A 23,193-nucleotide genomic window follows, 5' to 3' on the forward strand; every position below is an offset into this window, starting at 1 on the left:
AATTCCCTCTACCGGTATGGTTCTATGAATCGTGTGTCGCTTGGTGCTATCCCATTGCGCGATGCTTTGAGCCCAAGACTCGACAACTATTGTCGGGCGCTGTGATGGCGAATTCGGTCCCTGACACTATGTCGCCGGCGCCGCCACCCATTCCCATGGACCGTTTTGGACTTTGGAAAGAAGATCACAAAGAAAGGCAATAGCAGCTGACGGTCTCGTGTCATAGATCCTCACATATGTCTATCGCCATGCAATATAAGGACGCCCCCATCACTTCTAGTCGCGGAGCGGGCTGTCAGGGCCAAATCCAGACAGATAGGATGGCCAACCCGAATGAATCAATCGAGGACTACAGCCGCGTCATGCTTCAATACACCCACAAGCGGATGTCATCTTTCACCCACGTCGACCAGGACAAGCGCTCGCCGTCTGCTTCCAGCCGCAGTAGTGGCAGCAGTGGCAGCAGTAACAAGAGTGGCACTCGCGCGATGGCCTCCGTTCCTGGTCCGGGTGGTGCCTGTCATGACGGCCCCAGCGGGTCTCAGGACAGTATGGATACGAAGGCATCTTAAGTCTGTATCTCTGTCGATTAATGCAGTCGAGTCGGCGGTGATGATAACCTGACCAACCGTCTACTCACTGCTAGTCGTCGATCTTTGTCCACAGTCATGCAAGACAAGGACCTTTTTTCTTTTTCAGCGAACTTTTCTGTCGATTTGTGGGAGTCTCTTCTCCCGCTAGTGGTGGATGGCATCAGCGAGCACACTTTTGATTCCCCACGATGACCTGAGGTCATCACTCGTTTGATGGTCATTACGATATCTGCCCTTTCGTGTTTACCTTTCGCTTCGTTTCCGTGATGTGTACCTGAAGGTTGAATCAATAGGTTTGAGGTTGGCGTGATATACGGAGCCAATCCTCTTACCTTCCGTTCCAGGATATGAACAATTACCCGGTGTCATTGACTGTTGATTTGACACTCCGATTCCTTCAGAAGACATAATCGCCTTTTCTTGAAACCCGACCAAGGTCTCCAGCGAGTCTGGAGAGACCTTGGCTTTCAAAAAAATTTCTCCTGCCTTCGCCAACAATTCAAAACAATTGTTATTCATTTTGTCCGCACCGCAGCATGTTGCCCTGGTTGGCCCAGTGCTAGCCAAGTGGTGGCATCATTTGACTTCTCTTCGTGTGTTGGTATTCTGTCTTTCTATTTGGCGTTGGGCTGGGTGACAGGACCGGATCCTGTCTTTTTATGACTTCGTGTATATATATATATATTTATCTTTTCTGCATGCTTCAAACACACGGCCGATTCAGATGATAGCTCATCTGGTATATCAATTCATTGTGAAGGCTTTATACTTTATCTCCTTGCCCATCGAATCAGCCTAGCTATACCCGGTGTTCGCATCAACGACAATGCAATATAACTTGCCCGGTGTGGTCTCAACTTAAATAATGTATCATTGACTTCCACTTATCTAAAAACATCTTGCCTACCTAACTACTTTGTTCCCCTTCCTATCGGCCTACTATAGATTTTCACTCGCCGTCTAGCCCCAGACAGACAACAGGCAGGGCAGAAGCTCCACCCCTTACATCAACACATCAAAATTGCAAGCAAACAACCAAGCAAGGGATGTCTCAGATCGTGGTGTAAGATACCGACACCCACGTATCTGCACGAGCCGTTCTTTATTTCCATTGTTTTTTCTCTTGCTTGCATGCTAACTAGTAGCGACTTGCCGCCACCTTAGTCAGAGTAGAGTTCAGTGATTACTCGATACCTAATGGACGGGTCTTTCTCTTTCTAGGCCCTCACATTCCACCGTGCCAGGACGCGCATGCCAGGCGTGTGGCAGGCTACACCGTGCCTTGTTTTTCTTGTTTGTAATGGGACACGCGGTTGTTTCGCCCTTGATTATTATCTTGTTGGGGTGTTGTATATGGTTGTTGGTCTTTCCTAGCTACTCTTTATTGGGAGACAGTAGCTATATTACGATCCTATCAAGGAGTAAAGAACAAGAGAGGGAGAAAGATGTCGCAGACTAATCTAACTATGACACGTAATTGGTCTCCTTGATTTATTTTCCCTGAAAGAACGCGAAGACAAGTAATCGAAATGCTGCAGACTTGGCTGGGATGAAGTCAGGGTATGGTATGCGTGCTAGCCCTAATTTCTTCTCCCTTCTTTTGTTCTTCTTCTGTCGACAACAGCCAGCGGAGTAGACATCGTCTTTTCACATAGACTTTCTTTAATGGTGTCTTCTGTCGTTGATCTAACTTGAAGCATTCTTTATTTTCATATCATATTCATATCCATATTCATATTCATGACAACATTGAACACCAATATCAAGCTAACATATCACTCAATAACACAATAACAACCCAAAAGACAAGAAAGCCAAACAAAATCAAGACAGAGAACAAGAGACAACAAGAAAAAGAGAAAAGATGAACCTCCTCACCCTCCTCACAACCCTCACCCTCACCTTCACAATCACCACCCTTGCCATCAAAGACCCAACACCAACCACCCTCATCCCCAGCACCACCGCTCTCTCTTCCTCCCCCGCCTCATCCTCCGCCCCCGCCAACTCAGAATACGACACCTGTCCGCCCTCCCACCGCTCCAAACAGTGCTGCACCTCCATCAACGGCATCACGGAGTCCATCTTCGGCGAGATCGGCAAGGTGATTCCTATCCTGAAGGATGTGAAGGTTTCTTCGAGTGCCGCATTTGACTGTATTAACTCCTTTCTCTCTTTCTTTTTTACTCTACGGTAGGTTAATGGAGAGTGCTAATGGTGGATATCTGGATGGATAGGTAAAGGGATGAATGACAATGACTCCCATGATCAGTGTCTTACGGACGTTATGTGTTGTGATGGGGTTTCGAACGTATGTCCCTACTACCTCTTCCATATATCTTCCCTCCCTACCTCTCTACACCACGGCCAAGAAAACCCCCAAAACTAACGAATGAAAAACAACAGAATTTGGACCCAAAAACCTACAAAATGCATTGCAAACCCTACGATAAAGCCATCAAAGACAAAGCCAAGAGCGAGAAACAAAGTCACGATCATCCCCTCGCCGATGCGCTGGCCAACGCCAGTTCCGCCAATGATTATTGGAACGATAATGAAGCGAGTTCTACGCCTGTTTCGACTCCGTTGAGTGGGCAGGGTCGGACTCCTGGGGTGGGGTCTGCTGCTGCTGCTGCTGCTACGCCTACGCCTGGTGAGGATTAGACTTCGGGGGCGAGGGGGTGTATGTACCTATCTTTGTTGGTGGGTGGGTGGTTGGTTGGATAATGATGGTGTACACTTGATTGATTGGAGTTATGTTTTTTTTTTTCTTTCTGGATCTACCACGTGATGTTTATATATTTTTCAGTCATTGTTCGTGTACAATCAATCTACTGTATCCTTGTTAGATTTTTGAATCACTTCATCCTCAATATCGTCTCATTAAATAATCATATCTATACATCACTTCCACCCCCGTCCCGCAGGCGGATACCCATATTGTCCCCACCCTCGCCCCGCATGCGGCGGCGGGAAGTGATACTGCCCCGGAGGCATCTGCTGTCCCGGTCCTCCCATATGCACCGGAGGGAACTGTGCGCCCTGCGCCGGGAACGGTGGCGGAAACGCACTCGGTCCTCCTCCCCCCGGCGCTCCCCCGTAGCCCGGAATCGGTGGAGGCGGCCATGGACCCTGGTAGTTTGGTGGTGGCGGCGGAGGGGGGAGGCCTGGTGGTATGCCGGGTGGAAATCCAGTTGGAGGGCTTCCTGCTGGTGGAGGGAAGTGCATTTGCGGTGGTGGGGGAGGTGGGAAGTGAGGGGGGCGTAGCCGTGTGGGTGTTGTTGGGTGTGTTGGAAGGGTGGTTGTTGTGGAAGAGATGGAGGAGGAGGAACAGATCGCGGGGCGGGTGGTTGAGGGGAGTAGGACCTTTCGCGGGACCCTGATCCCCTCCCTGATGGACTGCGCGATCGAGAATCGTAGTGGCCCTGTCTGCGCGGCGGCGTCCGACTGCGTGAGCGGGACCGGCTCCAGCGGCTGTCGTCGCTGGCGAGGCTGTCGCTGTATCGTCGTCTCCGGGGGGTGTCGCTCCGGCTGCGGCTCCGGCTGCGACTGCGGAAGCTGGACGATGTGTCTCTCTTCTTCATCTCTTGGCAGAATCCCCGCGACCATCCGTAGTATGTGCTCCCTGCGACGATGTCCCCCGTGGGCCCGTCCCGGATGACGGTCTGCCCTAGCTCGTCGATGTCCACGATCTGGTCTTCTTTGGGCTCCGGCTTGCTCGCGTCGTATATGCGCTCGGCATCGCTGAGGAACACCTTGAGCGCCGTCACCAATTTCTCATCTGCCGGTCCGGCGAGGAACTGCAGCGGTTTGATGGAGTCCGGTCGCAGCGGTACCGTCACGCTGGGGATGATATGAGGGAAAAGGTTGCCGGCCGGTAGGTCGTAGAACGGGGTGGAAGCGTCGCCGTGGGTGGCCGGCATGACGAACGGGGCGTCCTTCCCGGGCTGCTTCTTCGCAAAGTCCAGGTTGCTCGTCTCAACGTCCACGGAGGCTTTGACCGGGCCGGATAGAGCCGAGTTCTTCACCACCTCCCGAAGCTTGTTCACGTAGTCGCTGCCATAATATCCATTCTGCTCCCAGATATCCAGCAGCTCGTCCAACCGCCTATGGTGTTTAGGATTCTTCGCCCGGTCGTACGACGCCGCGTACCCGAGCAATTCCACGATAAACGGCTGTATCGAGCCGCTCAGGGTAGAAAACGAAGCAGTCGAGTCCAGGTGAAACTTGGTATGGTGAAACAGGTCGTTCAGCAGATAAAGGATATGCAGTCTCTTCCGTTTGCCGGACGGACGAGGTCGGCCGCCGCCGGGCTTCTCCGAGTCATCAAACGACCCAGACAGAGCAACGAGGTATTTGGCCAACCCGCCCACCCGATTAGACGATGAAACGACAAGATTGAGCAGCCATGTTTTGCAAGTCTAGTGCGTGCCGGGGGGCAAAAGTTTTAGTATTCCTGTGGATTTTGACGGCCAGGGACTCGCAATTCAAACCTGGATGTTTGCTGGGGTGCAATGCGACAACGCCCTGTCAAGTGCGGTGTGGAAGGTGAAGATCTCGTCGCGTGGAACGGACGTGGGGTCGGGGCGTAATAGCCCGGCCGAGAATGAGGCTTTTGCAATGGCAAGTTGGTGAGAGGCCATTGCGCCGGGTGTGTTGGGGATGTGAAGGTGTTGGAGTCGAGGACGAGACATCGTGATCCGCTGCGGAGTCGCCGTGATGGCACGTGACCTCTTTATATACTCCGCCTACAACTACCAACTATGTTGAAAATTAACGTTGTCTACATTTGAGTATCCAAGTATTCGGTGCTATTCTATCTATTCAAAAGACCGGATCAAGAATGCTATATGTACATGGGTGAGTAATAGACACCCTGGGCTATGTACTAGAGATGTTGCTGCCCAAACCAACTAGAGTATCAAGTCCGACGAATGAGTAGTATATTTATTTACAGGCTTCAAGCCCGAGACAATCATCCATATAGACACTTTATCTAGTGCCTCCCCATACCATGACGCCGATGGGCGTGGTAATGACGATGCGCAGGGGCAGAGGTGGAGGAATGCGGCGGCGTCGATGGCGATGTGCTAGTCCAGGTATAGCTCGAGGTCCTTGTCGTAACCGCAGTCGAGGTTACCACGCTCGTCGATGTAACAATAGACGAACTAACCGGAGTGCTCGGAGAGCGCGTTGGACTGCCGGGGGTGCTCGACTGGGCCCCGGTGGGACCGAAACCAACACAGGTCGATGATAGAGGCGCGGTGATTTCCTGCATTATGTCAGAGGAATGGTACGAAGTTTTCTAGAAAGTCCAATCTGAACAGAAGAATTATACGTGTGAAACTTACCGCAATCTTCTGCTGGATGATCGCGTCTTCGGGCTCATCCGCCTTTGAGACGTCTACATTGATGCTGACCCCGACAGCAGGAATCACGTTCGCGCCGTACCGGTGGTGTTCCTTGTCATCAGCACAAGCACCGTTGGTGTCTATATTGATCAGTAAGATTCTCCCAGTCGACATAAATAGAGGGGAGAGGCATACCGGCAGAGGCCGAGATGGTCTCCGAGATAGAAGGCTTCATGTTGACGCCAATCTGGAAGCCGTGATCTGCGCTATTATATTAGCTCATTGTTATTTATGTGGAGGTCGCTCGACTTACCAAGGATGGACGCCGCAAATTGAACTGAAGCTTTGCCGTATACCTCTGCTTTTGTCTCGATCTTCCCATCAAGCGACACAGGCACGAGCTCCAGCTCGGGGGTCCAACCACCCGCGGAGACATCTGGATGCAGCATGTCGATTTCGAGCTCCGCCGAATCCTTGAGACTCATTTCAACACCACCTGTAATCCCCGCCGAGCCTTTGATGAGCCCGATGGAATATCCAACGCTGAAGACGATTTGCGGGCCAAGATCGAGGACACCTCCGGGGATGGTGATACCATTGACCGGGATCGTGGCAATCTCGTACTCATCGCCCAGATCCTCGTGCAAGTTGCCACTCAATGCCAGGCGCGGCGTCAGACTCGCACTGACCCCGTTGGGTGAGAGTGTCAGTGACGCGTCCTCGGGAAGGCCGTCTTTGGTTTTGAGGTGGATTCCAAAGTCGAACGATCCCTCCGTTTTACAATCGTTGCAGGAAATCTCTACCGAGACACCGGAGTTGGGAATCGGGAACGACTCGGTGAAGGGGATTTTGTGGTCGAAGCTGAGGGATGCGGTAGGGCTCCATTCTCGCTTTGTGGTTGCTTCAGGATCATTGCCCACCGTGAGCTCGTAGTTGCGGAAGAGACGCTTCCACGTCGATTCCACGCCGGTCAACTTCGCTTTCAGTGCATCCTTGTCGAAGGTAATCGATGAGACCACGAAAGGCGTCCTGTGGTCGTTCCAACTGCAGTGTTTCTTCCCAGCGACGAGTACCAGTTTCCGGTCATCGTCATCGTTGACCCACTGCCATCCCTTTTGGGTGTGTTCAAACGCCTTGGAGTCGTCGAACTCCATAGTCATGCCGTCTTTAGCGCAGTCAAGGGACTTCAACAGGTGCCGGAACCGTTCCATCGAGACAATGCTCGCTTCATCCTCTCCGAGGTCGACAGTGAGGTTGGCCAACGTCTTGTGGCCATTTTGGGACCCTATCATACCGAATTAGCGGACATCCAACCGGCCTCAATTCCCCTGGCAAGTCGCGTACCGTGCCAGTACCATGAGTCTTTCTTCAGGCGATCAAAGAGCGAATAGATAGAATCGTCCCCTCTGCCGGCCAACGAATTGACGGAAGCAGGCGCTTCGGCGTCTTCGAATACTAGAGAGAGTCCCTGTTGCGCCAGAAGCGAAACGGCCAGGACTGACAACGATGATCGCAAAAAGTTCACCATCCTGGAGGTGAGAGTGAGTGTCTGCGGGGGGGAATGGATTGTAAGGAGAACCCATATTGTCTTCAGGGGACATTGACTTCTTAATATACGAGTACGCTACTATTGGGCTCGAAAGTGATCGTCACCTTGGGGTACATCTGGAAGTATCACGGACGTGGTTTAGCCCCGGTGTTTTCAATCATTGACGTGGTAGTCTATAGATAGGATGGAGATGGAGTAGTACTAGATAAGAGCTAAAATGCTTGTCAGGGGCACGCTAAGACGCGGCTGGCTCGTATTCTGCTGGAGACCGTTACGGGGCCCATTTTTTGAAACCCCTTGTCCAGCAACGATTCCCATGGAAGATGATAAGCGGTTTGTTCCTGTCCATCATAATTCGCAATACGTGTTAAGCCACAGAGTAATCCACAGGGCAGTCCACAGAGCAATCCATAGTGCAATCCATAGAGCAATCCATACTCCGTAGAGCAACCCCATTGAGGCTGGGAGCTTTCCCGGGCTCTCGGGTAGCATACTTAGCACGAAGTATCTCAATCTCAAACCTCGCTTGGTATACGCAGGATTCGATCAACAAGGGAATCAATCCGGACTCCCGCCCTAGGCCGATGATCTGGATGCTAAGTAGGAGACTGGGAGTCCTTGACGATGCCATCATTCCTTCATCAGACATCTCATCAGCAATCATCCTGGTATTCAGCCAGTGGACGCTCGTGGCACACATTCAACGGCCGCTGCAAGGGTTGACAGCATGGCATGAGTACAATCTTATTGATCGAGGCGGCATCCATGGTTGAGCCACAAGTTCGACACTGAATTGGCTGGAGTGTCAACATTGGAGTATACCAGACTTAAGTTGAAACAGCAACCCAAATGACAGGGGTTCAGCCTCTGTTTGAACTGAAGAGTAGCTACTCCCTTGTATAGAAGGAGAAGCGTCGATCAGGCTGCGCTGAGCTAAGCTGAGCTAAGCTAGCTCAGCTGTCACGGGACTGGCTTATCACGGGGCTAGACTGGAGTCCAGTCACGTGTAGTGACGTAGGCTGTGTTACATGCCTCAGGCCGCATATCCCGGTATGGCATGATTCAATCCCGCTCAGCCACTCCTTCAGCCATGTTTGCCTGTCAGATTTCGTACGAAAGTTTCAAGGGTCCGAAACAGAAACACATCACACCACCAATCCGGATGTTGGTTCTGCCGCCATCAGGACATCCCCTGGACGTTCCAACGGACCACTCCCCACCCATGGAACCAATGGCCACGCGCGGGAGTCATCTATACCATTTAGGAGAGAGACTTCTTCCATACTAGATCGAAGTTTGGGAGAAGGCGTCCAGTCACCGCTACCGTATTACTTTTCATCTGTGAGGGTGTGGTGAGCTCGAGAGAGTTGTGGCTGGCCTAGTGGACACTAACTAGGTACCTAGACAGCCCCGCATTGAGTCTTCGGCCGGGGATCGCGATCATTGCGCTATTGATGGCGTGAGGGAATATCATCCTCTATGAGGTGATTTACTGACTGGATTGGAACTATGAGTCAATCATGATCCAGCCAGTGGCTCAGGGTGGAAAATCTAGTAGGTATTCTAGTACGGCGTACTACGGTTGTATGTAAATCCATTTCCTACACTTCTAGAGAGTAGATAGGTACATATGAAGTACTTCAACAGTACCAGGCCAGCACAGTCTGCTATATGGTAATCCTTAATTGGATAAAGTCACCGTCTTGTAGCTGTTAAGTACTCTGGAAGTATACTATCTGGTCAGGTGGGCCTTCAAGTATGAAACCCCACAGGAACCCCAGACTAACTATAGGTAACTATGTGTTTTGTATTCCTCTGTATTGTATTCTTTCTTTCCCCTCTCCTCCCTCAGGTGATTCGATTCATAGTTCCCTCCGAGAGATGATGGCGAATCTCTGACAAGAAGGGAATGCTTGGTTTCTATATAAGGTTGCGACAACCCTGCCTGTCTCCCTACGCTTCCTATTTAGAAAATCTACCCCCAACTCAGTCCCACTGTTCACCTCGATATAGTACCTACTATAAAGCCAACTTCCTACTACTGATAGTCATATACAATCTACGAGTCCTACCTCAAACACAACCACAACCATGAGTGTCGCCGTCCAAATGATCCGCCCAGCCATCCGCCATTTCTCCGTCCGCCGTCCTCGTCCAGACTCGCGCACTTCGCGCTTCGTCACAAGCTCCTGTCTCGTCTCCGCAGTGGTCCTCCCTTTCGTCCCACCAGCTCTAGAGAGCTCTCGCGAAAAGAAGTCCGGCTATCCCAACCACAACAAGTAAGCTTAGTCGCAGTCGCTATACTATGTCCAATAATCAAAGCATCGACCAAGCTGACTGGTTTTACTTTAGAGCGCATCCCCCGCTTTGCTTCCACGCGCGGTAGATCAATCTGTCCGGTGCTGTTGAACGGCGCCCTTCTACTTAACTCTCTTTTTTCTATTTTCTTTTGTTGTCTTTTTTAGCGACTTGTTTTTTTGAAGGGCCTACACTTCGCTTCTGATCGACGATCTTATCTTTCATCATTTTCGGCGTACCGGTACACACAACACATATAAGCCCCTTACATCTCGCTGTGGAGACAAATGACGTTGGGGTTCATCTTGCATATGGAGTTGGGGGCGGTTAAGCTATGGCGATCGCTTGGTTGATTTGACATCTTTCTGTTTACTTTGGGGTAGTTCTTGTGTGAGGATAGTATGCGCGTCTTGGTTGGTGTGGAACTGACATACATTGGAATATACTTTGGCTCCGATGCGGGGATTGCGCTCCAAGGTCTATTAATGGGCATTAGTTTGAGAAATCTAGCAATAATGCAAGTACTAGCGGCCTGGCGTCGCAGGGTCAATTCCAAATTGTTGTTATGAGTAAAATCCAAGCAACCACGTAGCATTGTGTACATTACATCTAACACATGTAAAAAATGTGTTGGCTTTTGAATTCCTCCTGCACCTTTGGTCCCCGCACATCGCCAGTGGCCCGCAGTAAACCCACATTGTCCCCTTCCTAGCAGCTAGCACGTTCGGAGAACAGCAAAACTCTGGTTTTATGATACAGCGCCAGACCTCCCTCATTACTGAGATGGCAGTGGCAAAATTGGCACCTGGCACCCTGCAAGCATAATTGCTTAGCTGAATCGGTTGCCCGGGGGCGGTCGGAAAGGCCGGGCCGCCTCATACTTCCCCTTTTCTGATACCCGTTCGGCCTCGGTGAGGGGCTCGTGTCGAGTAGGAGCGGGATCCAGACTCGCCTCTACACTCGGTGAGTTGGTGTTGTCGGCGGCGTTTTCGCCGCGCGGGATGTTGCCTCGGTTCAGGCCGGCGGACCCGGAAGATGTCGGTGTCGCTCCAAGTGTGGCAGCCTTCCGTCGATCCTCCGCCTCCAGGGCAGCCATCTGCGCTTTCCGCTTGACTTCCGCTTCATACCGAGATGCACGCTCGGAGTTGATGGATTTCTTCGCAAAGTAGTAGGCACCGCCGCCGGCTGGTAGGGAGTGTTTGGTTAGTCGTTGTATTCCATTGGATAGCCTGTGTCCTTGTCTTTGAAACGGACTGAGAGTACTTACCAACACAAAGAGTGCCCCATCCTACCCTGTAGGAGCATTGTCAGAGCTTAGTTCTCAATGGAATGTGCATGTTTGGATTATGGGTGTAGGGCGGAGTGATTACGCACCAGGTGGATCGAATCTAATAATTGAGAGCTCTAAGATTAGTACTTTTCAGTAACAGCAGAAGTGAGATAGAAGCATACCGTGTTCATGTTGTAGAAGTTAATGTGCAAATACAGAGATCAAGATGATTCTTCAATGCGTGCAAGAAGATTAATTGATGATGGAAGAAGAACTACGTCAATAATCCGGAAGGCGAATTTAAACCGGCAATTTTTATACCGCCTTCCGTATAAAGACATCTGCTCCGTTAGCCTTTGAATACTTCCGGCCGATCCTCTTCAGGCTTCCACTCATCTCCATCTTTCTCACTCACTTTCACTTACACACTCTCTATCTCTCGCATACCATCCCCATATCCTACATACCGTACAGAGCGACCCTGGACTATACTCTCCTGATCACTGAAAGACCCTATTGTCTCTCGGGGATGGTTGTACTTGTAACTCTCAACTAAGGCGCTGGTAGCCTTGGAGCATACCTCTGCCCGTGTACGAATCGGTCAGCAGCCATCATACGAACATAGACTTTTAGACATCATTTCAATACACATACAAACAGAGCACGGATCATGCCTCCTGCAAAGCGCAAAGCGACCGACAGTATGATGCTTGATACTCGAGGTCACATAGATATTGGCTGACTCGCGGCTAGGTGGTCGGTCTAGTAGAGCATCGAAACGAGCAACCCCCGTGCCTGACATCCACGAGGTTGGCAGTAGCGACGAATATTCCGATTACGAGGAGGATGCGAAGGTGACTAAATTGAAAGGTAGTGGAACTCGCCTGGTTAGGAACTGCGATAAATGGCTTACTGACTCATTGTTTAAAGAGGTCGTCGACAAATTCTCCCTCGAGTCTTTCAGCAACAAGAGCGATGGACACGTGCAGAAACACGATCCAAATTTCGGCTACAAGGACTTCTCTTCGCTGGATTTGAAGCCAGACCACGCCAACCGTCCCCTATGGATCGATCCGCTGAAAGGCACCATCACGCTGGAGAGTTTCTCGCCGTTGGCCCCTCAAGCGCAAGATTTTCTGACAACGATCGCCGAGCCTCTTTCGCGTCCGACCCATATGCATGAATACCGGTTGACGGGGAATAGTTTGTATGCGGCCGTGTCTGTCGGTCTTCTCCCTCAGGACATCATCAACTTCCTCGACCGACTGTCGAAGACCCCGCTACCAGATGCCATCAAATCTTTCATCATCGATTTCACCAAGTCTTACGGGAAGATCAAGGTCGTGCTGAAGCATAATCGTTTCTTCGTGGAGAGTACCGACCCGGGCATGCTCCAGATGCTTCTTCAAGATGAAGTCATCGGACCGCAGAGACTGCAGGGGTCGGAAGGGATCACACAGCAGGCAGCCCCGAAGATGGGCGGTCTGGTGATTCCGGGAACGAGAGATGCTGCCGGTGTGAAACAGACATCGGAGCAGCAACAGCAACCTGCAGAGGAAGGAGCAGTCGAAAGGACCCAGGAGGACGACCTGCTCCTGGCGATCCGCGATGACGACGACGATGATGATCAGGAACAAGTACACAGCTTCGAGATTCCAAACGAGGCGGTAGAACCAGTCAAAGCCCGCTGTCAGGCCATGGGCTGTCCGGCTCTGGAAGAGTACGATTTCCGCAATGACGAGATCAACCCGACCTTGGATATCGATTTGAAGCCAAATGCACGGATTCGAAGTTATCAGGAGAAGAGTCTTAGTAAGATGTTTGGCAACGGACGAGCGAAGAGCGGTATTATTGTCTTGCCTTGCGGGGCTGGAAAGACCCTGGTTGGTATCACTGCTGCTTGTACCATTAAAAAGGGGACAATCATCCTGTGTACGAGCTCCATGTCCGTGGTGCAGTGGCGAAACGAGTTCTTGCGGTGGTCCAATATCGATCCCGGTGACATCGCCGTGTTCACATCCGATAACAAGGAGAAATTCCGCCGATCCACCGGTATCATCGTGTCGACATATTCGATGGTTTCCCAGACGCGGGCGCGATCGCACGATGCGCAGAAGATGATGGATTGGATCCAGTCGCGGGAATGGGGTCTTATGATCCTTGACGAAGTGCACGTCGTGCCTGCTTCTATGTTCCGAAAGGTCACATCGGCCATTGCCACGCAGAGCAAGCTCGGTCTGACGGCCACGCTGCTGCGTGAGGACGACAAGATCAAGGATTTGAATTTCCTGATTGGTCCCAAACTGTACGAAGCCAATTGGATGGAACTCGCCGAGCAGGGACACATTGCGAAGGTCCAATGTGCCGAGGTGTGGTGCCCAATGACTACGGAATTTTACTCTGAATACATGAGGGAGAAGTCCAGAAAGGCCGCTCTCCTTTATATCATGAATCCCCGGAAGTTCCAAGCGGCTCAGTTCTTGATCGACTACCACGAGAAGCGGGGCGATAAAGTCATTGTGTTCTCGGACAATGTTTATGCTCTCGAGCGTTATGCGCTCAAATTGAACAAGGCTTACATCTACGGCGGTACTCCTCAGAATGAGCGGATGCGAATTCTCGAGAACTTCCAGCACAACGAGCAAGTCAATACGATTTTCCTTTCGAAGATCGGTGATACCTCGCTGGATCTCCCAGAAGCTACCTGTCTGATCCAGATCTCTTCGCACTACGGTTCTCGGCGTCAAGAGGCCCAGCGACTTGGTCGTATTCTGCGGGCCAAGCGTCGAAACGACGAAGGCTTCAATGCATTCTTCTACTCCCTTGTGTCGAAAGACACAGACGAAATGTTCTACTCGTCGAAGCGCCAAGCGTTCCTTGTCGACCAAGGTTATGCCTTCAAGGTGATCACCCACCTCCAAGGCATAGAGAATCTGCAAGGTCTTGCATACGCGACACCCGGTGAGCGCCGCGAGCTTCTGCAAGAAGTCATGCTGCAGAATGAGACCTCGGCGGAGGTGGAGCATGTCACGGACGACCTTTTCTCGGAGCGCTCCGGCGGCGCCAAGGGCAAGAAGGCGGCTGTGAAGCGGAGCGCCGCTACACTGAGTGGATTGGCTGGAGGCGAGGACATGGCTTACGTCGAGTACAACCGGAGCCGGAACAAGCAGCTGAAAGACAAGGGAGCGCACCACCCTCTGTTCCGAAAGATTGAACGGGATCTTCAAAAGAGGAAGAAGGATATGGCGGACCTCCGGTGAAGACGTTGGTCTTACAGAATGCTATTTATCCCCTTCTCTGTCGATCATGTCTTTGCTTTTCCATATTGGGTTGCTTTCCTTCCGCTGATCTAGAGACGATCATTTATCTTTGGAATCATTTACCCCATAAAGTATCTCCATGTATCTAATATGGATGTATAAAAAATCCTGCGAGGTCTTAATATCCAATTAGACATCCAAAAAGACTCCGCCACGCATCAGGCCCCCCGAGCCAAGAACTCCGCCGCCAGAAGCATCGTGGCTGGATGCTTGGCGACGATACGTCACAGTATATACCACATTAATAAATAGCCATTCAATTCACCATGATTCTTCCTCTTCAGACCCTCACCTTATCCTGATCGTATACCACTCTCAATCCAAACCCAAATACACACCAACATGAAGCCCACAAGCATTATCCTCCCCCTGGGTCTCCTCATCACCAACGCCCTAGCCGTCGACGTTACAATCACCATGGCAGGTGGAACAACCGACCTCCGACACCTCCCCACCACGGGAGAGTGCATCGACTTATTCCAGGGGTAAGTATAAGTAGTGCCAGTCCCAGTCAATGGCCTTCATATACATACATATCCATGAAAGTTGCATTCATGCTGACGACCTCCACAGAACACACCATGCCAAACTTCACGGCGGAGACAAGGGTACTCTTTGTGTTTTCTGGCTGTATGTTTCCCCTCCCCCTTTCTTATGTCTTGATTTGCGTGTTGAACGTAGTGGTGTCTGCTGTGATTGTGCTGATGCGTTCATGTACAGAGACTCCGGATGCACGGGTCCTCCGGTTGGGGCGATCTCGACGCAGAGTCGTGATAGTGATATGGTTGACTCGGCGAATGGGGCTCGCTGTCATTGAGCTTTGGTTCACGCTTACTCTGCATGCGCATATTACTTTGGGTGACTTGAGAGTATTCTTGGGGGTATATACTTAGTATTGGTATGACGTTCTCGTGAGGTCGATCTAGGCTCTTGGATGTATTTGTTTTAGTGGAAATTTTGTATACGTTTTAGTAATTTGGTCAATACTATGCAGAATGGAATTCAAATATTATCTACCAATATCAATAGTAGCTAAAAGCCATTCTATATCTTGATTTACTCCAGTATGAATAGCCCGATCTAGACGCTAGCCTGACAAACCTGGCACCCTATTTATTACTAACCACGGCAGATGATTCGCCTGATGACGTCGTTCGTTATCGGCCACCCCCAAAAGCCGAAGCTCCGACCCCTGTTCGTACTCCGCATTCTCGTATATAATATATGACTATCATCTGTCAGAAGAAGCATCGAGACTTAGATCCTTACTAATTGGATTAGAAGGGATTGGCTTTTGGGGTCTGGATTATACACGTTGTGCAACTGACGACTCGTCTTGTGGGTGGCTATATGAACCCCCGCTTTTCGTCGCTCGGGGTGAGTTTCTTCTTAAATATCTAGTTTTATTTGCCTGGAGGCATCGAGATTATATTGACATCATTGGTAGTGTATGAGATTGACCTCGAGTCGCTATTTGTCGCTGCTTCGCTCGACGACCCGTGCTTGCAAAGGCACTATAGGGCGTGATATTTCTTGGAGACCTGCGTCTTCGACTTCGACGTTCAAGTCACCGATAGCTGCGACTCGAAACAAAAAGCACTATTTTAGCACCGCTAGACCTAGCGCAATGGCTACAGCACGCAAGGTCCAACTGTCCCTGGCCAACGCTGGCGTCTTCTCAGCGAATCCTAGAGAAGACACCGCTCGGACGGCGAGCCAGCTCCTGCAGGGCGATCTGGAGAACCACCATGTATTCTTCAATGATGAAGGGTTTCATAGTCAGTCATGCGGTTCAAGAAATAACTTACCTGAGCAGGATCGTGCTGATCATAGTAGATCATCTGGTCCACCAGATCTTGACGATGTTTGCCCTTGGGGCGTCGCCGGATGAGGTAACGGCCGCGTATAACAGGAACAAAAGTTATCAGAGGCCAGCCTTGCCTGCAGATGAGGCCGTTGTTCAATCTCTGTACGACAAGGCTCGGTTCAGAGAGTTGACGGGCAATGGGCAGAACTATCCCCATTTCCTGGCCTTTTTCCAGCAGGAGATCGACAAGAAGGGGTGGGAGTATGTCCTCAATGAGTATGTTTTCAAGGGAGACGATAATGCCGAAAACATGCTGAGCAGACTGTTTGGAGGTATGTCACTGTGATATGATGAATACCGCAGGCTACCAAGTATACTTACAGCGTACTAGGCCTGCTGCATCCAATCATCCACATGGGCTTTGGCCTTGAGTTTCACCAACCGGCTATCGTCGCAGAGGCTCTCGCGCAAACTGCCGTCCACGAGGACACAGTCGCGCGGCTGTTCCTCTTACCGACAGAGGCCCGCGCAGGCGGTGTTGGCAAGCCCGGGAAGAAGCCAATGCTGCAGATTCTGGAGGAGATCCGTGCGGACCGGAAACTAGCGGATTCTGTCCATTGGTCTGATGGGAACAAGATTCGAGACGGGGTTCTCAAACGAGCCTCAGAAGAGATGATTCAACATGCGGCTGAATTCACCATATCTGAGGATCAGGTGGCTGAAAAAATCGCGGAGATGATCAACGTCCCCGGTAGGGACACCTTGAATAAAAGCTTCGCCAGTTTATAGCACTGACAGTGGTGTTTAGTTTACTACACGAGTGCCGCCCAACGCCCCCCCAAGAAGATCAAACTCGACTTCTTTTTCTTGCATTCTCTCAACTCGTCCATCTTCCTCTCCACATTCGTCGCACTGCCGTTCCTCGACGTGCGCTCCAAACTCCGTCTTTTGGAGTGGAAAGGGAGGATGGATCTCCTGCTGTACGTGTCCCGCGGTACACCTAATCTCCTCCTAGACGAGGTGACAGGCCATCGGGCATCCGATAGCTGGGACACGCTATTTGCCCATGGCAACACGCACCCCGGGGATGACGGCCACCTTTCAAAAGCGATGCGGGCGATCGCTCACGGCGAGAACGTTTGTCGTCCGTTTGAGGCGCAAGCTCGCGAGCGGGGATTAGCGATTACCGGGGATATGTGGCTGAAGGTTGGCAACATGGGTAGGTTAATCCCTTGTCATGAAAGCATCTCAGCCAATAGGATTCGTAACTAATATTGTCTACAGCCAAGGATTCAACCCTGAAACCGGACAACATGTGGGTGCGATCCACGGGATTTGAAGAAGCTTGGGCTGGGGTTGAGGACCGAGCACGTCTATAGGAGCCAAGGCCAAGTGGGGGGCGCCTATAACTAGTGCAATCAATTTTGGTTGACGCTATTCCAAGGCTCCACTCGAGTTTGGTTGAACATATGGGGTCAAGGATTATATGCATGGTACTAGTGATATTAATAAGTTTGCATATCGCAGGTCTGAGACCATGTAGGCAGATGTAGGCAGACGATGGGAGACTATCGTTGAAGTCGTAAATGTCGTAAATACAGATGAATCATTTCGATGGACGGCAGAATAAATTGGCCCGATCACGTGGTGATAGTGGGGCGGTGGAGAGAGATTCCCAACAGTTAAGAAAGTTGGCAGTTTAACCGACCGAACTTCTTCATCCATATCCATATCCGTATCCATATCCATTCGATTCTTCGCATTTTCTACACTGTCTTGTCTTTTGTCGATTACCCAGTTATACTTCTCGAGTTCTGCGGTTTTGTCGTCATGGCGGGTGAAGACGAGACTCAGCGTCCAAAAAACCAGCAACAGTCCTCGGATAGCTCCCGCGGGAGGTATGACGACGAGAACCCGTTCGTCGCGTTTCGCCGTTTCGCCGATGAACAGATCTCCTCCTTGCTCCAGTCGGTGACGGGCCTCCCATCCTCAGTGCATTCTCCTCATAGCGACCATTGGCCTGTTTTCACAGAGAACAACCACCACAACAACAACAGAGACTCCCGTGCTCTCCAGCGGGTGGCGGCGGGTGGCAACGACCAGGAAGATAGCGCACACTCACAAACCGCCTCAACCGACCCATCTGCGCAACGAGAGAACTCGCCAACATCGTCGCGATGGCCCGAAACCGAAGACCCGTGGAATACGCGTCGCGGACACAAACACCCCAACGCACCGTCCGGTTTCTTCGATGACGTCGATTTCTTCTTCGACTCCTTCTTCGACCGCTACTGGTTCAACGACGCCTTCTCCTCGCGTTTCTTCCACCCCTACCAGCGCCCCTTCTTCGCCAACATGATGAGCGATGACTCGCCCGCCTGGCCCGTCACATACCTCATGTTCAGCCCCTACTCGCCGCTCCACCTAGAGCGCCAAGCCCAATACCGAGCCCATCGCGATCGCGGCGTCTTCACTTCGCTCATGTCTACGCTGAAGCCCTCGAGCTCTGAACACGATCCCGCGGAGCCCCAGTGGCGCGAGGCCTTCGAGGACCTCCTGCGTCTCGAGAACGGAATGCCCATGCTGGAACGCGCCGCCGGCGCACAGCAACCAAGCCAGCCGCAGGAATCCGCAAAGGACTGGTTGCAGGGTCTGGTGAAGCGGGGAAGTATGGGAGATCGCTGGAAATATGTCGCCGGGCAGAACGGTCACCCCTGGTCTTCGATCACCCTCGACAACTCCAAGGATAACCAGGCCCTTCCGGAGGGAGAACGCGCAGACGACCAGGCTGAAAAGACTGAAATCCGCTGGAACGAGGAGGATGGCTCGGGGGCCACGACAGAACTGGATATGTACGATCGATTTTTGACGGACATTGAAGCGCGTCAGCGCGAGTTCTTCGATGAAGCTCGCGCGAGTCCGCTCATGCATTTCCTTTTCCAGGGCTTGCATTCGGCCCGAGACAGAAAGTCTCAGAGGGAGGAGGACAACGACGACGACACGAAGAGCTGGATAGACCTCGTCTCAGGCGGCCAGAAGGATTCCGTTCCTGATTCCGTCCCGGAGCCATCGCCATCACCCCCATCATCGGAACAAGATCCTTCCAAGGCCGTAGAGCCAGCCCAGCAACAACAACCCTACGTCATATCCACCAAGATCACAACAGACCGCACCCGCCTCTCCGACGGCTCCGTGCAGACCAAGACGACCAAAACAAAACGGTATGCCGACGGCCGCGAGGAGACCAATGAATCCGTTGAGGTTGTTCATCCTTCCCAGCAGCACTCGGATGGGTCGAGCAAGAAAGGCTGGTTCTGGACGGACTAATTAATCACTTATGCCAATGATGCAGCCGCTATTCTTTTCCTCCCTGTTTTTTTTGGTTGGATTTGTTTTGTGTGTCCTTAGTTACGATTCTCCTTGTGTTGAACACTTAGCGTTTTTTTTGGTGTTGGTTTTGATTTTATCATTCTGCTCTGTTTCTTGCTGTCCTGCACTGCACTATCGAATTATATAGTTCTCGCGTGTCACGCTCACCATGCTCAGACTTCCATCTGCTTATGTATAACACTCACTCACTCACTTCATCATTTCCCTTACAAATCATCTCAAAGTTAATCTGATCCTGCTTTGTTCATTCCTGCTTCAAACACGAGTCCATTACAAGTTAGGCAGTTGAAACCATCTAATCAATCACAAGAATGATACATTACATTCCTAGTACTCCGTACATAATCACGTATACGTATCCAGGTCTTAAACGGATAGGATATCCACCTCTACTCAGCTCTCCTACATTACTCCTAAACTTCAATCAGCCTTGACGCTCTTCTTCTGCGCCTTTCCGACTGTCCACCCCTTTGACTCCCAGTACCTGACGCTGTCTTCCATTTTCTTGTAGGCCCACGAGAAGGATGGGTCTGTTTGAAATTTGTTAGCTGGGTGCTGCCATTGATTGTGGGATAAGGAACAAAACGCACAGAGGAACTGTCTCAGATCGTGCCTGTTGTCGTCGGGAGAGTACTGTTCCGCGTGATAACTGGGCGTAATCACGGTCATCTTGTGGCGGTTAAGGGCGCTGTAGTTTCACCAGCATTAGTATATTATATTATATTATCCTTATCAGTCTGCAGCAGCTCAGATAACTCACTAATTGTAGAAAAAGTGGCGCGTCTTCTCGTAGATCTCGCGAGGGCTGTAGTCGTTGCCCCAAACGTGCAGCAATCGCTCGTACATCGACCATGGGCCGAGCTTGGCGACCTTGCGGAGGTAGCCGAATGTCGAGAGCTCTGCATATGTGACGCCCATGTCGGCCTCGTCAGACTGGACGTAGGTCGATGTGATGGGTTCGAGTTCGGCGGTTGGGGTTGCGTCTAGGAACTCGTGAAGGATGGGAAGTTCGAAGGAGTCGCGTGCCCAGGCGATGAATTTCTTCAGGTCGACTTTACTGATGGAGCCGATGGGGTTGAGCTGGAGAGTCAGTACATGGTATCAGGTGAAGTGTATGTATGAAAGGGACGTACATCTGCGCTACTGGCGTCGTATTTGGTCAAGTATCCGCGGAGGCTGTTTGGATTAGCATTGGTTTATAGAGTGTGGGGCGGAGTCTAATGCTAGATTTGCTGTGGGATCATGCACGCACCATTCTAAGGGACAGTCAGTAAATGTCTGCGCAAAGTCACATAGGCAATTTGAACATACCATCAACATTAGACGCGGCTAAAACGAGCAATCCACCACCATTGGGACGCTGTCGAACAGTCGGGAGCAAGGACGCGAAAAGATAAGCAAAGACCATCCTCAGGCGGGCCTGTACGTTCTGCAACGCTGCATTTTCAGCCTTGCCCCCACCGTGGACCTTGAAGCGAGGCTGAAAGTTGGTGACAACAGTGAACATATTCGTCAGTGCGGTCACGACTGTATCGAAATTGAAGTCGATGTGGTATGAGCCAATGTCCGTTGCAAGTGCTTTCGATCGGTCCCTGGTCTCCTTGCTGGAGTTCTGCGTGCCCATGTAACTTGTGTGGAAGATGCGACTGGAACAATCAGTACTCCGAGACTAATATTTATACCTAGAGTTTTTCAACATAAGAGCAAAGGAAACCTACTTGCAGACTTCTTGGCTTGTGCTGGGAAGCCAGTCGGAGCCCTCGGGCTCGGCGCAGAGCTTGCGCACATCGGCGATAACTTGTTCATTTCCTTCTTGGACAGCCTTGACTACCTCCCTGCACATTGAGTGGACAATCACAGCGGTGGCGCAGCTGTCAATCCCACCACTAAGTGGAAGGAAGTATCCCACAGCCCCGCATCTTCGGAGGTAGTCCCAAAGCCAGCATGCAGGTCCCAAGGCGACCTCTTCTTCAGGAGCATGGTACCGAGGCAGGATGGTCTCAGACGGAGCGAGACTAGGCTCGGCTTCTTCGTCGCTGCGGGAGAGTCTTGTGTCTAAGTCAAGGCGAACGAAGGGAGGCTGTTTGCTGGCTTGCATGTTGCGACTGGTGCTCGAGCGATATGTCCGCACCTACACGGTGTTAATGCATTCCAAAGTTTGGTGGGCGTTGGCGCTCAAACCTCTTCGATATCAATAGTAGCTGTGACAACCTCCACGTCATTGAGAGAGAACTGAGAACCTTGAGCCACGAGATTTCCATTGACGATGATCATCGCGCAGCCATCATAGTACAACCTATCGCCGTCGCACCCCTGCTGGTTGGCATAAAGATAGATACCACCACTCTAGAAAAGCGTCAGTGATTGCTTATCATACTTCGCAGCATATAGTGAGCAGCATTACCAGCTTCGTCGCCTGGGTGATAAGATTGATACGGGTGTCCAGCTTTCTCAATTCATGGTGACTTCCTGACGAGTTCGAGATGATCTCCACGCCAGCTAGAGAATAGGGAATGTGCGGACTATCCGGGGATAGAGTTAGCTAGGACGCTGCGACAATGTTGATTGTACCACATACCCATTCGGAGTGAAAAGCTCCTCGCAAGTCTCCAGACCCAAGCAAGTATCTCTGGTGCTGATGACAGCATCGCCGAACGGAACCTTGTACTGGCCAGTAATCTTTCCAACAATCTGCTCCAGATAATAATCCTCTACTTCTTGCGGTCGTTGCCACGGAGTGAAGTGTCTCATCTCTCTATAATTTCCATCTGAGACGAGCAGTCAGCAACACTGGCCATCAAGGCGCAACAAATAGTATCATGGAAGATAACAAGTCGACGGGATTTATACAAACCATTGGCGAGCCACATCTTGGGGCGGATAAGGATGATCTTCCGGTTGAAGAAAATGACCCTTCACGACAGTCAGTTCAAGTACGCATATGAGAGCGATATGTTGGATGTACCGGCAATTATATCGCACGTTCCGATGGCGAACGGGCATTCCCACATCGACCACAATATCCTGGCAATCGGGGTGGTCGATGATACGAGCGAGCATTTCCCAAGAGTGCAAGAACGTATCACCTTCGAGGAATCCATCCAATACTCCATATCCTACCATTGCACCAAGCCATCAGTTTGTGTTCCGTTCACTGCCGTCGAAGAACATTACCAGTGATTTCAAGCTCAGGCCCGACTCGCAAGGAAGCACCAGCCGCTTTTGCTTTGCGAATGCTCTCAATGATCCTCGCTGCGTTGCCCTCAAAATCGAGAGCCCACTGGTTAAGGGAGCTTGAATGTCAGGTCAGTATGTATCTCCGAAAAGAAAAGATCCGAATTGCCTATGGCGTACCATGTTGCCAGAGTGACTAGGTGTCCCATTTTGATGGAGACTGGCTGGCACGATGCACCGACTCAATGACTTGTCCGGTAACCCAATATGGGTCTATAGGTAGTACTGACAGGCGACGAAGGTACTAACGGTGTCTATGGAGTCGTTGATAAGAATTGGAGACGGAAGACATCATCGCGGTCACGTGTGTGGGGAGCTCCCCTCGTGCCCCTCTATGGTCACGGTATTACCGTATATTATCCATCTTGCATAGCAATCTCA

The 23,193-nt window shown here is 51.1% G+C and overlaps 12 protein-coding genes across 12 annotated transcripts; 8 read left to right on the plus strand and 4 right to left on the minus strand.

Annotated features, from left to right (window-relative positions):
- Positions 1-248: 248 nt before the first annotated feature.
- P168DRAFT_319326 (uncharacterized protein) lies at positions 249-572 on the plus strand (the record flags this gene model as incomplete). Its single annotated transcript, XM_024840265.1, has 1 exon — positions 249-572. The coding sequence occupies one exon, from the start codon at positions 249-251 to the stop codon at positions 570-572; it is 324 nt and encodes a 107-aa protein (XP_024692461.1).
- A 1,245-nt stretch (positions 573-1,817) lies between these two features.
- Positions 1,818-2,111, plus strand: P168DRAFT_171017 (uncharacterized protein). Its single transcript, XM_024832891.1, has one exon. The coding sequence runs from the start codon at positions 1,894-1,896 to the stop codon at positions 2,050-2,052; it is 159 nt and encodes a 52-aa protein (XP_024692462.1). The 5' UTR covers positions 1,818-1,893; the 3' UTR covers positions 2,053-2,111.
- A 238-nt stretch (positions 2,112-2,349) lies between these two features.
- On the plus strand, positions 2,350-3,257 carry P168DRAFT_345118 (uncharacterized protein; the record flags this gene model as incomplete). The annotated part of the gene is made up of 3 exons (XM_024841857.1): positions 2,350-2,749; positions 2,831-2,904; positions 3,000-3,257. Exons 1-3 carry the CDS (start codon positions 2,458-2,460, stop codon positions 3,255-3,257), a joined length of 624 nt encoding a protein of 207 aa, XP_024692463.1. The 5' UTR covers positions 2,350-2,457.
- Positions 3,258-3,460: 203 nt separating this feature from the next.
- Positions 3,461-5,287, minus strand: P168DRAFT_327900 (RNA polymerase II-binding domain-containing protein; the record flags this gene model as incomplete). Its single annotated transcript, XM_024841290.1, has 2 exons — positions 3,461-5,014; positions 5,087-5,287. The coding sequence occupies 2 exons, from the start codon at positions 5,285-5,287 to the stop codon at positions 3,491-3,493; spliced, it is 1,725 nt and encodes a 574-aa protein (XP_024692464.1). The 3' UTR covers positions 3,461-3,490.
- A 302-nt stretch (positions 5,288-5,589) lies between these two features.
- On the minus strand, positions 5,590-7,472 carry P168DRAFT_237125 (uncharacterized protein; the record flags this gene model as incomplete). The annotated part of the gene is made up of 5 exons (XM_024833550.1): positions 5,590-5,865; positions 5,945-6,084; positions 6,140-6,205; positions 6,258-7,229; positions 7,289-7,472. 5 exons carry the CDS (start codon positions 7,470-7,472, stop codon positions 5,590-5,592), a joined length of 1,638 nt encoding a protein of 545 aa, XP_024692465.1.
- Positions 7,473-9,584: 2,112 nt separating this feature from the next.
- Positions 9,585-9,879, plus strand: P168DRAFT_319330 (uncharacterized protein; the record flags this gene model as incomplete). The annotated part of the gene is made up of 2 exons (XM_024840266.1): positions 9,585-9,772; positions 9,846-9,879. The coding sequence occupies 2 exons, from the start codon at positions 9,585-9,587 to the stop codon at positions 9,877-9,879; spliced, it is 222 nt and encodes a 73-aa protein (XP_024692466.1).
- Positions 9,880-10,499: 620 nt separating this feature from the next.
- Positions 10,500-11,314, minus strand: P168DRAFT_305179 (uncharacterized protein). The gene is made up of 4 exons (XM_024838906.1): positions 11,244-11,314; positions 11,166-11,179; positions 11,059-11,084; positions 10,500-10,976 (listed from the first exon to the last, which is right to left on the minus strand). Exons 1-4 carry the CDS (start codon positions 11,250-11,252, stop codon positions 10,621-10,623), a joined length of 405 nt encoding a protein of 134 aa, XP_024692467.1. The 5' UTR covers positions 11,253-11,314; the 3' UTR covers positions 10,500-10,620.
- A 417-nt stretch (positions 11,315-11,731) lies between these two features.
- On the plus strand, positions 11,732-14,321 carry P168DRAFT_319332 (TFIIH/NER complex ATPase/helicase subunit SSL2; the record flags this gene model as incomplete). Its single annotated transcript, XM_024840267.1, has 3 exons — positions 11,732-11,762; positions 11,815-11,931; positions 11,992-14,321. The coding sequence occupies 3 exons, from the start codon at positions 11,732-11,734 to the stop codon at positions 14,319-14,321; spliced, it is 2,478 nt and encodes an 825-aa protein (XP_024692468.1).
- Positions 14,322-14,723: 402 nt separating this feature from the next.
- On the plus strand, positions 14,724-15,198 carry P168DRAFT_319333 (uncharacterized protein; the record flags this gene model as incomplete). Its single annotated transcript, XM_024840268.1, has 3 exons — positions 14,724-14,866; positions 14,955-15,011; positions 15,102-15,198. The coding sequence occupies 3 exons, from the start codon at positions 14,724-14,726 to the stop codon at positions 15,196-15,198; spliced, it is 297 nt and encodes a 98-aa protein (XP_024692469.1).
- Positions 15,199-15,622: 424 nt separating this feature from the next.
- P168DRAFT_290986 (questin oxidase family protein) lies at positions 15,623-17,716 on the plus strand. The gene is made up of 6 exons (XM_024837328.1): positions 15,623-15,758; positions 15,829-16,159; positions 16,218-16,520; positions 16,580-16,939; positions 16,997-17,407; positions 17,473-17,716. The coding sequence occupies exons 2-6, from the start codon at positions 16,009-16,011 to the stop codon at positions 17,565-17,567; spliced, it is 1,320 nt and encodes a 439-aa protein (XP_024692470.1). The 5' UTR covers positions 15,623-15,758; positions 15,829-16,008; the 3' UTR covers positions 17,568-17,716.
- Positions 17,717-17,914: 198 nt separating this feature from the next.
- P168DRAFT_290987 (uncharacterized protein) lies at positions 17,915-19,896 on the plus strand. Its single transcript, XM_024837329.1, has one exon. It carries the CDS (start codon positions 18,019-18,021, stop codon positions 19,513-19,515), a length of 1,497 nt encoding a protein of 498 aa, XP_024692471.1. The 5' UTR covers positions 17,915-18,018; the 3' UTR covers positions 19,516-19,896.
- P168DRAFT_305183 (glutamine-dependent NAD(+) synthetase) lies at positions 19,878-23,058 on the minus strand. The gene is made up of 13 exons (XM_024838907.1): positions 22,933-23,058; positions 22,753-22,871; positions 22,544-22,694; positions 22,433-22,491; positions 22,157-22,346; positions 21,983-22,100; positions 21,760-21,924; positions 21,297-21,709; positions 20,890-21,224; positions 20,712-20,758; positions 20,339-20,658; positions 20,169-20,266; positions 19,878-20,108 (listed from the first exon to the last, which is right to left on the minus strand). Exons 1-13 carry the CDS (start codon positions 22,959-22,961, stop codon positions 19,999-20,001), a joined length of 2,154 nt encoding a protein of 717 aa, XP_024692472.1. The 5' UTR covers positions 22,962-23,058; the 3' UTR covers positions 19,878-19,998.
- Positions 23,059-23,193: the final 135 nt, after the last annotated feature.

Source organism: Aspergillus campestris (genome assembly GCF_002847485.1).
Source record: "Aspergillus campestris IBT 28561 chromosome Unknown P168scaffold_7, whole genome shotgun sequence".
In the NCBI taxonomy this organism is placed as follows: Eukaryota; Fungi; Ascomycota; class Eurotiomycetes; order Eurotiales; family Aspergillaceae; genus Aspergillus; species Aspergillus campestris.

Excerpts from the sequence above, each read along its gene's own strand:
- P168DRAFT_305183 (XM_024838907.1), bottom strand. The coding sequence starts at position 22,961 with ATGGGACACCTAGTCACTCTGGCAACATG. Across the intron at positions 21,710-21,759 it reads CTACTATTGATATCGAAGAG|GTGCGGACATATCGCTCGAG; the intron begins GTTTGAGCGCCA and ends AACACCGTGTAG. Across the intron at positions 20,267-20,338 it reads CGCCACTTTTTCTACAATTA|CGCCCTTAACCGCCACAAGA; the intron begins GTGAGTTATCTG and ends GTGAAACTACAG.
- P168DRAFT_305179 (XM_024838906.1), bottom strand. Across the intron at positions 10,977-11,058 it reads ATGGGGCACTCTTTGTGTTG|CCGGCGGCGGTGCCTACTAC; the intron begins GTAAGTACTCTC and ends ACTCCCTACCAG.
- P168DRAFT_171017 (XM_024832891.1), top strand. The coding sequence starts at position 1,894 with ATGGGACACGCGGTTGTTTCGCCCTTGATTATTATCTTGTTGGGGTGT.
- P168DRAFT_290986 (XM_024837328.1), top strand. The coding sequence starts at position 16,009 with ATGGCTACAGCACGCAAGGTCCAACTGTCCCTGGCCAACGCTGGCGTC. Across the intron at positions 16,160-16,217 it reads CAATGATGAAGGGTTTCATA|ATCATCTGGTCCACCAGATC; the intron begins GTCAGTCATGCG and ends TGATCATAGTAG. Across the intron at positions 16,940-16,996 it reads GGAGATGATCAACGTCCCCG|TTTACTACACGAGTGCCGCC; the intron begins GTAGGGACACCT and ends AGTGGTGTTTAG.
- P168DRAFT_290987 (XM_024837329.1), top strand. The coding sequence starts at position 18,019 with ATGGCGGGTGAAGACGAGACTCAGCGTCCAAAAAACCAGCAACAGTCC.